The sequence below is a fragment of the Octopus sinensis genome, linkage group LG22 (assembly GCF_006345805.1).
Source record: "Octopus sinensis linkage group LG22, ASM634580v1, whole genome shotgun sequence".
In the NCBI taxonomy this organism is placed as follows: Eukaryota; Metazoa; Mollusca; class Cephalopoda; order Octopoda; family Octopodidae; genus Octopus; species Octopus sinensis.
In genome coordinates this window covers 9,624,380-9,643,558 of record NC_043018.1, presented here as the reverse complement: position 1 = coordinate 9,643,558, position 19,179 = coordinate 9,624,380, and the positions used below count along the sequence as shown (strand labels likewise).

The following is a 19,179-nucleotide window of genomic DNA, read 5'->3' as shown; positions in this document are numbered from 1 at the left end:
CCAACTAACTAATTGATTGTTTAACTTGGTTCAAGAGTTGTTTGTTTAACCAAGTTGTCTGTTTTTGTTTTCGTTTGTTCAAACGACTGACTGTTTAACCAAATTAAACAAACAATCGATTAGCCAGTTCGATATTTAACCAATTCGCTAATAACAAAGGAGTGGATTTGAACCAGTGTGTGTGTTAAGAATATTGGCATAATGACTTTCCCAAGACATAACAAAACTTAAGATGTAAAATTCCGTTATACGCAACACAAGCAATCATCATCATCACTATCAGCAACAGCATCGTTTTAACGTCCACTTTTCTATGCTTGCATGGGTCAGATGGAATCTGTTGAAACAGATTTTCAACGGTCGGACATCTTTCTTATCACCTGCCCTCATCTGTTTCCAAGTAATCTTCTACCCTTTTACTTATTTCAGTCATCAGACTGTGGCCATGCTGGGGCACCGCATTGAAGAATTTTTAGTCGAATGAATCGACCCCAGTACTTTTTTTTTTCAATTTTAAGCCTGTAACTTATTCCATCAGTCTCTTTTGCTGAACCGCTAAGTTACGGGGATGTAAACACACCAACACCGGTTGCCAAGCAGTGTAATTACAAAAAGTATTTTACATGTTTAAAAGAAATCTTTTTTTAGTATATAGCCTGGGGGGGGGGACCATGCATGTTTTAGGGTTATTGGACCTCGTCAGTAAATCAACATCAAAAGTTAAGCTGACTTGGTCTGTTGACATACGTGTGTGTGTGTGTGTGTGTTATGCTGATTACATACGCCCCCAGTACATGACTGGTATTTTATTTTATCTACCCCCAGAGAGATGAAAGGCAAAGATGATTGTAGAGAGATTTTTAACTTGGAACTTAAGCCAATTTTTTCTTTATTCGTATTTGTTAGCTTTGCCTTGTGTCTTAGGAGTTAAAATGGATCTTTTCGGTTTGAACGGCAGTTTTTTCTAGCGGTGTCATATGAAATTGTCACCTATAATTATGACCCTAGTATTGATCTATTGCATTTCAATCTGTTTTAAGGGTGGGGGAAGGGTATCTTTTTTCTTCAGAAATGTAAATAAACCCAATCTGTTTCTTAAACGAGGGACATTTTCATACGGCACAGAGTGGTTTCACCTCAATAGACGTCATTGATTGGTTGAAATTGCAGAAATTGAAGAGAAAAAAAACAACATATATCTTACAAACTATAGAATTTTCTCAATAAAGCCAAGACAAAAAGATGTTTTATAAACACATTCTACGAAGTTTAAAAGTGTTTAGTTACGTGGAAATTATTTAAAAAAACTGCCGTTCAAACCGAAAAGATCCGTTAAAATAATATATAGTATTTAGATTTTCTTCATATGTGAATTATTTGGGAAATTATGGTAAATTTTTTGAGAAGTCGCAAATGGGGCTCGCTGAAAAAATGCATATTTATCCTTTTCTATTCAATTGTAATAATAAACATTTAGTTTTTTTTTTAAACTATAGAATCAAATGTGTATGTGTATGAAATATCAATGAATGATATAGCTAGGAAATACACACACAAAAAAAAATTAAGTTTTCAAAACAGTCAATATCTTTGTAGTTCAAACACTATGATTTATGGCATGAAATATTCTCCAGAATTAGCCACGACTAATAATAATAACAAGCTTTAACTACTAAACATTGTTAAACACACCTCTGCCAATGCAATATACATAAGCAACTCACTTTAAATATAACGAACAGCTGATAGTGAGACTGTTTTTAGCAGATCCCTAAATGGGGTTCACGACAGAAAATGGGTTAAAGAGCTGGAACATTGCAAAGGGGTTTTTTAACGGTGCCCTAACAAATCTGCCAATCCGCCACCAATGATGACGCCAACGCCACAGATAACGAAGACGCTGATAATGATAAGAGCAATAATGATTGTATGCAGAAAATCTGGAGTGTTTGTAGGGAAATTATCACAGATCATAAACGTTTCCGTTTTAATGTTTAACGTTGATATGAAAGAAAGAAGAGTTCTAGAATGTGGAGACAATTAGGTATGTAAAGTTAAATTGGATAAGACAAGAGTAGCAGTGGTAGGTAGGGTATGAAGGGGAGAGGCAGAGGGGGTGGCGATTGTGGGGGGTAGAGAGAGTGATGGGGATATGGGGGTAGAGAGAGAGAGAAAGAGTAATGAAGAGAGAGGAAGAAATTGTGAATGAGAAAGAGGAGACAGTGTGAGGGAGAGTGTAAAAAGAGGTGACGAGAGAGAGAGACTTTGTGAAGGAGAGGAGGAGAGAAAGAGGAGTATAATGATAAAGGGAACGGTGTGAGGGAGAAACAGAGATAAAGAGAGAAGTAAGGTGAGACGGGGGGGACATTGTGAAGAAGAGAAGTGTATGGTGAGAGAAAGAGAGAGGGGCAGTGTGAGAGAGGAAAAGAGAAAGGTATGATGGGAAAAGGGGACAATGTAAGAAAAGAAAAGAGAGATGTGTGATGAGAGAGAGGGACATTATGAAGGAGAGAAAGAGAGAGAGTAGTATGATGTGAGAGGGGGACATTGTGAAGGAGAGAGAGAGAGTAGTATGATGTGAGAGGGGGACATTGTGAAGGAGAGAGAGAGAGTAGTATGATGTGAGAGGGGGACATTGTGAAGGAGGGAGAAAGCGAGAGAGAGAGAGAGATGTATGATGCAGTCATTCTGTTAATTAATTCCACATTTGCGTTGAATAAAAACCAGCAGTGACGAAGAGATGTTGGTAATTCCATTCTTGTTTCTTACCAAGATATCAGAGATTGCAACAGGAAACCGTTGTTGTAGTTTATAAATATGCCGACAACAACTCAACTATTGTCCATAACGTGCAGAGGGCAACTCTGGGATCTTTTCAGTTTGAACGGCAGTTTTTAGCATAATTTCTAGGTAACTAAAAAATGTTAAACTTCGTATACTGGTAGAATGTGTTTATAAAACATCTTTTTCTCTTGGCTTTATTGAGAAAATTCTATAGTTTGTAAGATATTTGTTGTTTTTTTTCTTCAATTTCTGCAATTTCAACCAATCACTGACGTCCATTGAGGTAAAAAAACATTCTGTGCCGTATGAATATGTCCCTCGTTTAAGAAACAGATTGGGTTTATTAACATTTCTGAAAAAAAAAAAAGATACTCTTCCCCCTAACCCTAACTCTAAAACAGATTGAAATGCAATAGATCGATACTAGGGTCATAATTATGGGTGACAATTTCATATGACACCGCTAGAAAAAAACTGCCGTTCAAACTGAAAAGATCCCAACTCTGAGTAATTTCCCTCGTTCTTTGCAGCCATGGCAAGGGACCGTGTTGAAATGTCTTAGCTGAACAAATCAACCCCAGTACTTGTGACTTTTTTAATCTGGTACTTATTTTATTGGTCTCTTCAGCTGCACTACTAGGTCACAGGGACATAAACAAACCAACAGTGGTTGTCAAGTGATGATCTGGGGTGAGTGACAAACACAGACACACAACACACCACACATACATTTTCTGTTATCTTGTTTTCTCTTACTTGTTTCAATCAGAAGACTGTGGCCATGCTGGGGCACCATTCTGAAGGATTTTAATCTACCAAATCGTCCCAGGTATCCATGATTTCTTAAAATCTGGTACTTCTTCTATCAGTCACCTTTTGCAAAATCGCTAAGTTACAGAGACATAAACAAACACTTGATGTCAAATGATGGTGGTGGACAAATACACACACACACACACACACGGGCTTCTTTCAGTTTCTGCTTACCAAATTCACTCCCATGGCATTGGCCAACCCAGGAGCAGAACAGAGGCAGTTTCTTGCTGCAGTGGATCTACATGGCCACTGATATAAAAGAACAACTGCACACACATACATTTGCACAAAGCACACACAAGCACCTGCATATTGTGTGTGTGTGTGATTGGTTCGCATAGTTTCTGTCTTGCAGATTTCGCTCCAAAAGCATCAATCGACCAGAGTCTGGTACAGGGAAAAACAAGCCAAGGTGGGATTGAACTTAAAGCAACATCCTTGCAAAGTGGATTGTGGAACCACACAAGTACGATCATGGCTACAGAAAGATAGACAGACACATAAAATACACACACACACACACACACACACACGCTCAAACACACGCTCAAACACACACACACAGATTGTCAGATAGACACACGGATAAGCAGTTAGAAATACATAGACATACATGCACACAGACACACACACATGGACACACGCAAGTGTGTGTGTGCACGCACATGCACACACACAACAGACATACATAAATACATACAGAGAGCTGAATAGATAAATAGATAGACACAGATAAATAGATAGATAGATATATATATATTTCTTTATTGCCCACAAGGGGCTAAACATAGAGGGGACAAACAAGGACAGACAAAGGGATAGAGTCAATTACATTGACCCCAGTGCGTAACCGGTACTTAATTTATCGACCTCAAAAGGATGAAAGGCAAAGTCGACCTCGGCGGAATTTGAACTCACAACATAACAGCAGATGAAATACGGCTACGCATTTCGCCCGGCGTGCTAACGTTTCTGCCAGCTCGCCGAGATAGATAGATAGATGCCACACATACATAATAGACGCATTCATGCATGCATGTATACATACATGCACGCATAGATACTTTATACACACACACACACATACATACATACATACATGAAGATATCTATATATATAAAACTGTAGTTGTGTGAGTGTCTGTCTCCTACGATTTAGATTCCTAACTCCTCCCACATTTTGCGGTGCAGTTTAACCAAATTCGGGTATCTTATAGTCGTGATTCATATCGAGCCCGTCTGACTATTAGCGCGCGTCAACGATGAGTCTACGATTTTAAAAATAATTTAACATCATTTTTTATTCCATTTTAATGCATAAAATGCATCGTGTGTCGATGGCGGCGGAGTTGGCGTCCATGGTCACACCTGCACCTGTTTGCTTCTCCCCCTTCTTCCCTCCCTCGTGAAGCTGTGGGGAAGGGAGTGTAAGGAAATCAACGTCGTAAAGTGTTGTCAAGGAGACCAGCGTTCTTTTAGAACAACGACTTCATGGCTTGAAGACACCAAAACAGAAATGGCTAAGAAAGCCCAAATTGGCATCTATAAGGGAAGTAACTCTCTAAAAATGCTTATATAGTTATTTCCCTTACAAACCCGAGCAACGCCGGGTGATACTGCTAGTATTTTATATGAGAGAAGAGAGAAAGGGATGGAGAGAGAGCAAGACGGCATGATACACATGGACAGTACACAAGCATGCATACATATATACAGATAAAGTGAGAGACATGATACAAACACACACACACAGACACACAGAGGCTTTAAATTCTTTACAAATATATTTTTATAAAGCTGAGAAAACATTTGCCTGCCGAGCGTTTATCAATTTCTCTTCATTTAATAAACAAATCAACAGAAAAGAAAATAAACTTTAAATGTGGTTCGCATAATTGAAATAGCAATAACAGGTTACAATATGTGCATGTGTGTGTGTGTGTGTGAAAACACCCAAAATTAGGTGGGTGGAAGGGGACTCTGTCTTTGTAAAAGCATATCGGGTAGGAATCAAAAATGAGATAGAATCAATGAAGACTAACACGAGTAACATTTTCCAAAATTCTAAAGACCCACTAATTAAAGGCAATTACTTTGAACAATCAATGTCATTATTATTACACAACAAAAGTCAGGACCTAATGAAAATTACTCTTTACTCGTTTACTTGTTTCAGTCATTTGACTGTGGCCATGCTGGAGCACCGCCTTTAGTCGAGCAAATCGACCCCAGGACATATTCTTTAGAAGCCTAGTACTTATTCTATCGGTCACTTTTGCTGAACTGTTAAGTTACGGGAACGTAAACACACCACCATCGGTTGTTAAGCGATGTTGGGGCGACAAACACACACACACAAACATATACACACACATACATATATATATATATATGACCCAGCAACGTCGGGTCATAGTGCTAGTGCATGCATATACAGCTGCGTGTGTGCACACATACACGTGAGTACTGTCCAAATCTCTGACCAATCACATACAGCTAGCTGGCATTCAATTGGCGTATCAAGTTTCGGGCATTTTGATTGGGTTTTGGATAGAAAATTCACAAAAAAGTCACTTCTATTGATTTTTTAATGGCTTTGCAGGGTGACTGGAGAAATGTAAAGATGTGAACGACCACCCTTGGATGGTTTTGAATGACCATAGAAAGTGCGAGCTCTCTAACTGAAAAATTGTGGATTTGTATAAAGGACACACACACAGACATTTTGCCATTTATATACTCTTTACTCTTTACTCTTTTACTTATTTCAGTCATTTGACTGTGGCCATGCTGGAGCACCGCCTTTAGTCGAGCAAATCGACCCCGGGACTTATTCTTTGTAAGCCCAGTACTTATTCTATCGGTCTCTTTTGCCGAACCGCTAGGTGACGGGGACGTAAACACACCAGCATCGGTTGTCATGCAATGCTAGGGGGACAAACACAGACACACAAACACACACACACATATATATATATATATACATATATACGACAGGCTTCTTTCAGTTTCCGTCTACCAAATCCACTCACAAGGCATTGGTCGGCCCGGGGCTATAGCAGAAGACACTTGCCCAAGATGCCACGCAGTGGGTCTGAACCCGGAACCATGTAGTTGGTTAGCTAGCTACTTACCACACAGCCACTCCTACGCCTATAAGAGATTTATATTATTATTATTATTATTATTATTATTATGACACACACACAATAAAAGTGCATATTAAAATGATAATGATTTTGAATAATTTTTCATGAGTTATTTTTCACTCTTTGAACATTTTCCGCATAATTTAAATTTTAAACTCTTTTCACTTACTGTTTTTTGTCACTTATCTTGTAAAAACATATTACCATATTTTTTTAGTCAGTTCCATATCCACCCAATGAAAGATTATTTTAAAAACTGATTTCCTATCTGTGTGTGTATGTGATCATTATCATCATCATCATCATCATCATTTGATGGAAGCACTCCGTCGGTTACGACGATGAGGGTTCCGGTTGATCCGAATCAACGGAACAGCCTGCTCGTGAAATTAACGTGTAAGTGGCTGAGCACTCCACAGACACGTGCACCCTTAACGTAGTTCTCGGGGATATTCAGCATGACACAGAGAGTGACAAGGCCGGCCCCTTGAAATACAGGTACAACAGAAACAGGAAGTAAGAGTGAGAGAAAGTTGTGGTGAAAGAGTACAGCAGGGATCACCACCATCACCTGCCGGAGCCTCGTGGAGCTTTTAGGTGTTTTCGCTCAATAAACACTCACAACGCCCGGTCTGGGAATCGAAACCGCGATCCTATGACCGCGAGTCCGCTGCCCTAACCACTGGGCCATTGCGCCTCCACATCATCATCATTTAATGTCTGCTTTTCATGCTGACATGGGTTGGACAGTTTGACAGGAACTGGTCAGCTGATGATCTGCCTGAGTTCCATGTCTGTATTGGGGTTAGGGTTTCTACAACTAGATGTCCTTCCTAACACCAAGGAAAGCTCCTAACAAATGCAGAGATGCAAGTTGAAAAACCTTTATATTTCAGGTGTAAAGGCACATCTTCAGAAAGGCACAGTCGAAGAAATGTTTGTCTATGTAGATCCTGCCAGTTTCCATCTATTAAACCCACTCACAAGGTTTTGACTATAGTAGACAACACCCAAGGTGCCAATGCAGTTGGAGTGAACCAAGAACCACAGGGTTGGAAAACAAACTTCTTACCACACAGCCACATGTGTGCGTGTGCATGCGTGTGTGCATATGTAGTCATCTTTATTGCAACTTAAACAGATGGGAAAAACTTACAGTAAAGAAGGCTTTTTGGTACTACTGGATACAAAGCAACCTCTCTGATGTAGGTGCCATGGTAAAATCCACCCAGGAAATTCTGCAAAGTGGCCGGTGAATGAACAAGGGCAACATTGAATAGACTGGGCTCTTTGGTCGTGTTGGAGACATGACAACCTCTTTGATGCAGGTGCCAGGATAAAATGTACTCCAGCAATAGAAACCACACCAAATGAAAACATACAGGAGAGGCATGGTCCTGCAAGCCATCTAAGACAAGGGTAACACTGAATATGAGCTACTCAGACCATGGGAACACGTCAAAGCCATGCATGCATGGAATTGAGCAGTAAATTGATGATGATGATGATGATGCAACCACAATGCAAAGATATTGATAATAATTCTTTCTACTATAGGCACAATGCCTGAAATTTCGAGGGGAGGGGGTCCTGTCGGCTAGATTGACCCCAGTCTGCAAATGGTACTTAATTTATCAATCCCAAAAGGGTGAAAGGCAAAGTTGACCTCAGCAGAATTTGAACTCAGAACGTAGCGGCAGATGAAATACAATACTGGCAATAATGATAACAAACACAATGAAGATGATGATGATGATGATGACAACAATGATGATGCTGGTAATGTTAACGATGATGATGACGATGATGATGATGATAATGACAACAAAGCTAATGATGATGATGATGGTAATGATGATGATGATGTATTACTCACAAACTATATTGTATAGACATATTTATATTCTCCTCATTGCAACCAAAAGCATTCATCGTTAAATATCTCATTTTATTACTAATTAATGCATTCTGAAATACAAAAAAAACTTTAGGGATTTACATTTTTTTTATTGCACAAGTAATTAAATTTAATTTTTCTCCACCAAGCATTTATGTCAAGAACCCAGAGACAGTGCCATAAGATGTGGTGTACATACATATGTATGTTTGTTTGTGTGTGCATGTATGTATGTATATAGAAATATATATATATATATATTTGTATGTATGTATGAATATATATATTATATATATGTATGTGTGTGTGTGTGTGTATATATATATATACATTTGTATGTATGTGTGTATATATGTGTGTGTGTGTGTGTGTATGTATGTATGTATGTATGCATGCATGAATGAATGATCATCATCGTTTAGCGTCCGCTTTCCATATATATATATTATATATATAAAATATTGTGTTACAAAATAAGGATCTAAAATGTCTTCTTAATAGCTGATCAGAGAAAATAAATTAGTGTCAGAATATATATATATATATATATAAAAGTATATCTACATCTTGCTCTCAACTTACACATTTGCAGAATGCCAAATATACATTAAAAAGTTGCTTAAGCATATATTTAGGCATTTAAGTCTCGTGATATCCAGTAAGTCTACATATATATCTTTCAATACACAATTACTTAAATATACATATCTATCTATTTACATATATATATATATATTATATATATATATATATATAAAAGTATATCTACATCTTGCTCTCAACTTACACATTTGCAGAATGCCAAATATACATTAAAAAGTTGCTTAAGCATATATTAGGCATTTAAGTCTCGTGATATCCAGTAAGTCTACATATATATCTTTCAATACACAATTACTTAAATATACATATCTATCTATTTACATATATATATATATATATATATATGTATATATATATAGAGAGAGAGAGAGACAGACAGACAGACAGACAGATAACATGTGTGTATGTAATTAGTTTTATATACATACATGTCGGACAAAACTTGTTGAGGCAGATTTTCTACAGTTGGATGCTCTTCCTGCCCCAACCCTCAAACAAGGTGAGCATCACACGAATGAGAAGAAGAACCATCAAAAACAATGTTGTAGCATTTGAGAAAGCATTTGGATGGCTCTGGTTGATTACATATGATTGATAAGATCAGTAAGATGCTGCTTGGACACAAACTAGAGCAACTGAGGTTGGGTCGCCTCGATGAAGGCATGTGCTGTAAGAACCAAAACAACCAGTGACCCCAGGAAACAAAGCTGATGATGGGTCCCAGTATTGAATCTGTAGATGTGTGTTCATATAACATTGATATAGATGAAATTTTGGACCACATGTTTCCAATCTCTGTCAACAAATACTTCATTTGAAAGTAGGAGAGCAGTAACTTACCTGAAGCATATTTTCAATATCCGACACATAAAGAGATTCTTCCAAACAGCGCTGCTTTTGCAATGCATAGTCCTGTGAAGAAAAATGGTAAGATCACTTTAAAAAAAAAACCACAAACAGAAATATCAATAAACTTATTCTATAAACATTTTAATTAAGTTTCATTTTTGGATTTGGTTTGCAAGGTTCTTTATTTGAGTTCGTGTGTTGAAGCATATTCTGTTGTGTCTGGGGAGAGCCATTTTCTTTTTGTGCCTTATAATATAACACACTCATCGGTAAAATTTCCACTTTTTTCTTAATTTTATTCTCCTAAAATTTTTGTTGCATCTTGCAACCTTTTCAATAGTTTTGACTCTTAATTTTAATTAAGATATTTTAATTAAATTGAACCAAACCATTCCCTCTACGGTGTCACTGGTGAATGAATGCACAGAAACAACATTGATGAGAAGAACTCTTTGGTCTACGTGGAAGGGAAAAACAACCTTTGCGGAGCAGAGGGTTTAGTGGCAGAAAGAGTATACAGCTATAGAAACTGTGCCAAAAGGAAGTAATGTATTTTATCAACCAAATCTCCATTTAAACCATTTATTATCCAACTTCTATTGAAATAAACTGCTTATATTTCAATCAATTTCGAAAACCATGAAGATTTCAGTGGAATAACTTTGTCATGTTTAGATTGGTTCAAATTCTGCAGAGGTCAACGATGCCTTTCATCTTTTCAGGGTTGATAAATTAAGTACCAGTGAAACACTGGGGGTCGATATAATCAACTAGTCCCCTCCTCACAAATTTCAGGCCTTGTGCCTTTAGCAGAAAGGATTATTATTATTATTATTATTATTATTATTATTATTATTATTAAGGTGATGAGCTGGCAGAATCATTAGCACACTGGTGGTATTTTGTCAGTCTTCGTGTTCTGAGTTCAAATTCCACCAAGGTCAACTTTGCCTTTCATCCTTTTAGGGTCAATAAATTAAGTACCAGTGAAGCACTAGGGTTGATGTAATCAACTAGTACTCTCCCCCAAAATTTCAGGCCTTGTGCCTTTAGTGGAAAGGATTATTAGGCTGATGTACAGAACATGAATTAACATGAAATTTTGATGGAAGGTTTTTGGGATTGGTATCATAGAACAAGAAGTGATCAGAGACAGCTTCAAGTTGGTGCCCCAGCATGGCCAGTCTAATGACTGAAACAAGTAAAAGTTAAAAGGTAAAAGATGAAAAAGGGGGCCAGAGCAGAAAAGGATTTTTTGTTGTGGAGGAACAATCATACATCGTTACTCACATTATAGAAAAGAGGATGAGGATGATTTGGGCTGCAGCTGGGACAAGATAAGAATAATGGCGATTGATTGACCCTCAACATATGGTGATTGGTTGACCCTCAACGTATGGTGATTGGTTGACCCTCAACGTATGGTGATTGGTTGACCCTCAACGTATGGTGATTGGTTGACCCTCAACGTATGGTGATTGGTTGACCCTCAACGTATGGTGATTGGTTGACCCTCAATGTATGGTGATTGATTGACCCTCAACGTATGGTGATTGATTGACCCTCAACGTATAGTGTTTGGACTGACCCTCAATGTATGAAGTGAGTAGAAGTGAACGAGGGTAAGAGAACCAGAAGTGTGGGTGGGTAGCAGTTATGAGAGGGTATGGTAGAGTGAGAGATGGAGAAGGGGTGAGGGGGTGAATGTAATGAATGAAAAACTTGTTGAGAAGTGGATAAAGGTTGAGGGGAAACCAGTGATGGGAGTGAAGAACAGCAGAATAGTATTGAAACTACACTAGATAGGAGAAGGACGAGAGGGAAATAGAGAGATGACATGGAGTGGATAAAAGTCGAGAGGTGGGCAGTGATGCAAAAGAGAGAAGAGTAGCAGAATAGTAATGAAAATACAGTAGACAGGAGAAAGATGAGAGGGGAGAGTGAGAAATGTATGGTGGTGGAGAAAGAGAGATGATTTGGTGGCTCAGTGGGAGTGAGGTAATCAATGTAAAATGTGGGTGGAGAGGACAGTATAAGAACAACTGATAGTTATCAAGTGAAATAGTCCTGGGGAGTAAGAAAGATGACTGGTATCAAGGAAAAGCTGGAGATAGAGAGGAAATTAGATGAAAGGTGCAGTTGCACTTATATGATAAAGATATGAAATAGTTAATTAAGAAATGGCTAATTAACTTACTTCAAGTACCAAATGTTCGAAAGATAATGATTCTTTGACATCTTCATTCTGAAATTAAAATAAATAAATAAATAAATCTTCAGTATGGAATTATTTCAAAAACAATATTCATTATTTCAGAAATCATTTATAACCTCCCTCCCTCTCCCTCTCTCACTCTCTCCTTCTCTTTACCTCTCTTTCTCTCTCTTTCACTTTCTCTCTCTCACCTGTTCACTCTCCCTTTCATTTGCTCTATCTTTCTCTCTTTCTCTGTCCCCCTCACCCCTTTCACTCCCACCCTCTCCTTTTCCCCTAGCTTTCTTTCACTCATTCTCTTCCCCTTTCATATATATGACTCTCCCTCATTCACTGCCATTCCAGCATTGGATAACTGGATCTCTCCAAGCCACTGTACAATGCCACTCTCCCCTCACCGAGTCATGCTGCCTGCGTAAAGAGGGACAGCACTAGCCCTACCTGTACTGAAGACCTCCAACTACAATTGCCCTTTCTATAATAACAATCAAAATTCTTCCTCTTCTTCCTTCCCTCCTTCTCTCCACCCCTCCCTCCCTTCACCTTCTCCTTAACACAGCCTCCACAATCATAGACATGTCCCCTTCGCAGTCACTCACACATCCAAGGTTCTCCTATCACCACTGCCTGCCATTTACACTGTCAGTCACGTTGCTTTGAGCAAACAAACAGCATAAAGCAGTGAGGGCCCTTTAGTCTGACAGGGTGGAAGGCAACACCACTAGGGTTGGTTCCACAATAAACTGTACCTGATACACTTTGTAAAGGGGCTGGTGACAGGATGGAGACAGCAGAGGGTTGAGAATGTTCTTTGGCCTTGTCAAAGATATGACAACCTCTCTAGTGTGGGTGCCACACTGAACTACACCCAGTAAACTCTGTGAAGTAACTGGTGATGGGAAGGGCGTCCAGCTATGGATATCATGCCAAAAAGGAAGCCTGAGACTGAGGCATGATCCTACAACCTGTCTAAGAGGGCAACATCTCAAAATAATAGCCTCGTCTGAGACAATCCATCAAAATGGTGTTTGCCTGGAAAGTGGATATAAAATGATGATGGCAATAATGATTTATATCATCACAATCATCATCATCACCATTGCTACCATCATTGTCGTCATCACCACCACTACCATCATCATCACTACCACACCACTACCATCATCATCATCATCACCACCACACCACTACCATCATCATCATCATCATCATTTTTAAAGTTCACTTTTCCATGCTTTCATGGGTCAGACAGAATTTGTCCAGGCAGATTTTCTCAAGCCAGAAGCAATTACCTGTCACCAACCCTCACCTGCCTTTTTATTTTCCCAAACAAGGTAATGTTTCCCCCATGGTCAGACATGTTTCCCACAGACAGGTGGAAGCAAACAACCTCACTTCTATGACGGTGAAACTTGTTTATAACTACCATGTAATATCGAGACAAGTGGGGGGTGAGTGACACACTAATTTATCCCTGAACATACATACTCACACACACATACATACATACATACACATACACATGTGTGTGTGTGTGTATGCACCCATGCCAGTGGAACGTAAAGGCACCCATGCTGGTGACACATAAATAGCATCTGTGCCAGTGACATATAGAACACACTCATGCCAGTGACACGTGAAAGGCACCTGTGCTGGTGATATGTATGCGGCACACGTGCCAGTGACATGTAAAATGCACTTGTGCCGGTGGCACACAGAAGGCACCTGAGCTGGTGACATGTAAAAGGCAGCCATACTGGTGACACATAAGAGGCACCTGTGCCAGTGACACATACAGGCACTCATGCTGACAACACATAGAAAGCACCTGAGCTGATGACACATAAAAGGCACCCATGCCAGTGGCACATAAAAGACACCCAGTACACTCTGTGGAGTGGTTGGCATTAGGAAGGGCATCCAGCCATACTAACCAAGCCAAAACAGATTGGAACCTGGTGCGGCTTCCCAGCTTCAGTCAAACCGCATCATGGAAAATAGCTGCTAAATGATGATGGTGATAATAATGTGACACGTAAAAAGCACCGTCCAAACATGGCAGATGCCAGCGCCCCCTGACTGGCGTCTGTGTCAGTGACACGTAAAAACACCAACCGATCATGGCTGTTTGCCAGCCTCCACTGGCACCTGTGCCGGTGACATGTAAAAAGCACCCACTACACTCGTGGAGTGGTTGGTGTTAGGAAGGGCATCCAGCTGTAGAAACACTGCCAAACCAGACTGGAGCCTGGTACAGCCTCCATGGCTTACCAGACCCCGGTCGAACCGTCCAACCCATGCTAGCATGAAAAACGGACATTAAATGATGATGATATATATATATATATATGCTAACTACTTGATAAATTCTTATAAAGATTTTATCCTATTTTTAAATTGTATATATATATATATATATATATATATATATATACACAATTTTAAAATAGGATAAAATCTTATAAGAATTTATCAAGTAGTTAGCGTGAAAAACCTCATAAGGGAAAAATATTTTAATTATTCCCTTTAAATATGCAACTGAATCCTGTCTTTAAAAGGCTCACTTCAAGAGTTGCATTCCCTCGTATTCAGTACAATGTGTTTATTTTGGTAGTTTTGACATTAAGAGTCCCTCCTAGCATGAGGCATCCATGTATAGTAATGCCCTTAATATAAATAATATATATATATACTAGCAGTATCGTCCAGCGTTGCTCGAGTTTGTAAGGGAAGTAACTATGTAAGCATTTTTAGAGAGTTACTTCCCTTATATAACCCGAGCAAAAATCATTAAAAATGCGGAAAAATGATGGTAAATTTTTTTTTAAATCATAGACTCATCGTAGACGCACACTAATACCCAGAAGGGCTCGATATGAACGACAACTATAAGATACCCGCTTTTGGTTAAACTGCACCGCAAAATGTGGGAGTAGTTAGGATTCTAAATCGGAGGAGACAGAGTCTCACACACACAACTTCAATTTTATATATAAAGATATATAGTAATTGTATATTCTATTAAGAACGTAGTAGAGTACAGTATAAAGCTCATCCAATTTCAGCTTTACCCTCTGCTGTCCAGTAGTAGTAGTATTATACGTACTTCCAGGTTTGCGTTTGGGCAGCTATCGTGTGCGGATAGATAGTTGAAAAAATTGCGGTCAACAAGAAGGAGTATGGTTGGACATCTATTTTCAGTCATTACAACTGCTTCGATGCAGCGTAGTTCCCCAGGTGTGCAGGTACTTGATTATGCAACTGTTTCCCTGCATTATGAGATCTAGTTATGTTTCCTCAAGCGATATGTAACTGTCCAACTACACACCTTCTTGTTGACACCATTTTTTTCAACTACTACAGGCGCAGGAGTGGCTGTGTGGTAAGTAGCTTGCTAACCAACCACATGGTTCCGGGTTCAGTCTCACTGCGTGGCATCTTGGGCAAGTGTCTTCTGCTATAGCTCCGGACCGACCAATGCCTTGTGAGTGGATTTGGTAGACAGAAACTGAAAGAAGCCTGTCGTATATATGTATATATATATGTATGCGTGTGTTTGTGTGTCTGTGTTTGTCCCCCTAGCATTGCTTGACAACCGATGCTGGTGTGTTTACGTCCCCGTCACTTAGCAGTTCGGCAAGAGACCGATAGAATAATTACTGGGCTTCCAAAGAATAAGTCCCAGGGTTGATTCGCTCGACTAAAGGCGGTGCTCCAGCATGGCCACAGTCAAATGACTGAAACAAGTAAAAGAGTAAAAGAGTATATACATACACACACACACACACACATATATATATATATACACACACGCACACACAAATGACACCGTTTTTCAGTTTTTATCAACTAAATCCACTCACAAGGGGAGGCCTAATAGAAGGCCTGAGGCCATAATAGAAGGTATTTGCCCAAGGTGCCATGCAATGGGACTGAACCCAAAACCGCTTAGTTAAGAAGTAAGCTTGTTAACCATACAGCTGTACCCGCACCTATTTGATATAATCAACTGAAACACTTAAAGGTAGGGCTCCAGTATGACCACCATCAAATAACTAAAACAAATTTTTAAAAATGTGAAGATAACATTTGACCAAAAATTCTTGAAATATGTCACATTCCAGATAAAAGGACATTTTTGAATGATGAATTATTAATGAATGTTGATTAAAGATTACCATCGTCAAGGTCAGAATTCATTAGTCATTTAAATATTTGGGTGGACCATCAACATAAAGTTATTTCTGTAATCTATTTCAGGTTGCAAGGGGTCTTGGGTTCAGTGCCACAAGGGCAGCATCTTGGGCCAAGTGTCCCCTATTATATCCGTTGGGATGACCAAAACCTTGCAAGTGGTTTTGGTAGATGGAAACTGAAAAGAAGCTTGTGTGTGTATGTGAGTATGTATGTGAGTACATATGTGTTGTGTGTGTATGTATGTATGCACGCATGTGTATGTATGTATGTATGTATATGTGTATGTAAGTATGTCTGTGTACGTATGTGTATATATGTGAATATGTATGTATATATGTGATAATGATAATGATGACAATGATAACGACAACAATGGCAATGATGGTGATCATTTGTAGTGTCTGAATTAAGGAGATGCATTCTCTCCCCAAGATCCCAATTCAGCGTCTGTATGTATATAAGCACTTCTGGTGAAGCATCACCTTCGAACGTTGGGCCTCACAGAGGTGATGGTGATGATGGCAACAATGACAACAACTGATAATTACGAAAATGATGATAATGATGACAATGATGATGATAGTAACAATAATGGTGATGATGATGACAATGAAGAGGAGGAGGACAATGACATCAATGATGAAGATGATGATAACAATGATAATGATCATAACGATGATGATGATGATGACAATGATGACAGTGATAATGGCAATGACGACGATGGTGACGATAATCTTGATGATGATGACAATGAAGAGGAGGAGAACAATAACATCAATGATGAAGATGATGACGATCACAAGGATAACGATAGCGGCAATGATGATGACGATGATGATGATGATTGATGATGATTGATGATGATGATGATGATTGATGATGGATGATGATGATGATGATGGGTGATGATTGATGATGATGATGGTGATTGATGATGATTGATGATGATGATGACAGAGTCAGTAAAAGTGGGTGGAACCAATAACTGCAAATCTCAGAGAGATCAAATTCCACCACAGTGGTTGGTGTGCAATGGTAATAAAACTCATGGGCAACCACCCGCCACCCTGGTTGAAACATTCCGACCCATAACTGCCGTGGGTCTCGTACATAACTGATAAAAGCAATCAGTAGCAATGATAAAAAAAAAACTGGTTTCTCCACACTAAATACGTATACACCCAACATTCATTATCTATGGAGACAAGTCGTCAAACGAAGCAATACTAATTGTTTATCTTCTCAATTGATTGTCAAAACTGTCCCAGGCATGATGAAACATTTTAATCAACAATTCGGTCATTTTTTGGTTTTTTAGCTGAAAGAGAAAAAAAAACGCCCAAAACAATATCACAGTCAAAGGTTGTTTTTGCTTTGTTCTCCATTTTATTTTTTGCCTTTTGCTTTATTTATTTTTGTTTTTGTTCTTTTTAGGTCTTCTTACTATAATATTACTCTTGTGTTTTTCTTCGTCACAACATGAATGAGGAAGGAAGGGATGATGGCAAAATGGTAGTGGGAATGTTTCAACTCTGTGTGAGTATATGTGTGTGTGTATGTAAAAAGGAGGTTTGTGTGTTTGTGTGTGTGTTTGTGTGTGTGTATGTGTGTGTGTGTGTGTGTGTGTGTGTGTGTCCACACAATGGAAGTGGGATGGTGAATATTCAACGCTGGAAAGAAAAATCAAGCAGCGTTTCAACTCTATGAGTATGTGTGTGTGTGTGTATATGTATGTGCGTGTGTGTGTGTGTGTGTGTGTGTGTGTGCATGTACAAGGGAAGTATGTGAATGTTTGTAGTGTGAACCGGCTTTCTTTCAGTAACAAACAACGATCGATGTCACATCTCATAAGACAACCACTGGATAACATTGATGAGTGTATCAATTTGATTGACCACCCATATTTAGGAAAGGTCTTATAGGAGTTGTGTGAGAGTTATACAATGCTGTATGGGAGTGAGACATGGTGTTTGATGGAGAGAGAGGGAGATGGCAATAGGACCGAGAGAGCAATGGTGAAAGAAATGTGTTGGGTGAGGCTGTTTGATAAGAGGGGGGGCTGAGGGCTTGATGGGGATGCTGGATGCTGGTTCGCCAGCCCTCAGTCAAATCGTCCAACCCAAGCTAGCATGGAAAGTAGACGTTAAACGATGATGATGATGATGAGGATGCAACTATGACGCTGAAACAGAAGATGCTCGAGGTAATGATATGTTTTGCCTCTCGTTTGTTGGTCCCCTTATGTCGTTATGTTGGCTGATCACTTCATTTGGTCATGGTTGTGCATTGTTATTGTCTGCTCATTGTTTTGTCACATTGTCACCATGTCTTGAGCTACAACCCCCACTTCTCTCTCTCCCTCTTTCCAGCATTTCCCTCAACCTTCCTCTTCTTCAGTTCTAAATATGCACACACAAACACTGACACACATGCACATATACACACTTATGTACACTCAAATATAAATACATACACGTAACCTGTAGACCCAGGAAGACCTGGGATGAGGTGGTGAAGCATGACCTCCGAACATTAGGCCTTACAAAGGCAATAACTAATGACCGAGACCTTTGGAAATATGCTGTGCTTGAGAAGACCCGACAAGCCTAGCAAGACCATAACCCATGGCCTATGCCAGTGGGTGTAACCAGCCCACTTATGAGTAC

General features: G+C 39.2%; 1 protein-coding gene across 6 annotated transcripts in view; it reads right to left on the bottom strand.

Annotated features, from left to right (window-relative positions):
- The window catches only part of LOC115223170 (microtubule-actin cross-linking factor 1), a 342,500-nt gene that overhangs the window by 242,655 nt on the left and 80,666 nt on the right, over window positions 1-19,179 (bottom strand). For all 6 annotated transcript variants that reach the window (XM_036512282.1, XM_036512283.1, XM_036512278.1 and 3 more), the window contains exons 3-4: window positions 12,296-12,343; window positions 10,090-10,161 (exon numbers count right to left, since the gene is read on the bottom strand). In XM_036512282.1, the coding sequence (XP_036368175.1) occupies window positions 10,090-10,161; window positions 12,296-12,343 (120 nt within the window). The remainder of the gene's footprint in view (window positions 1-10,089; window positions 10,162-12,295; window positions 12,344-19,179) is intronic.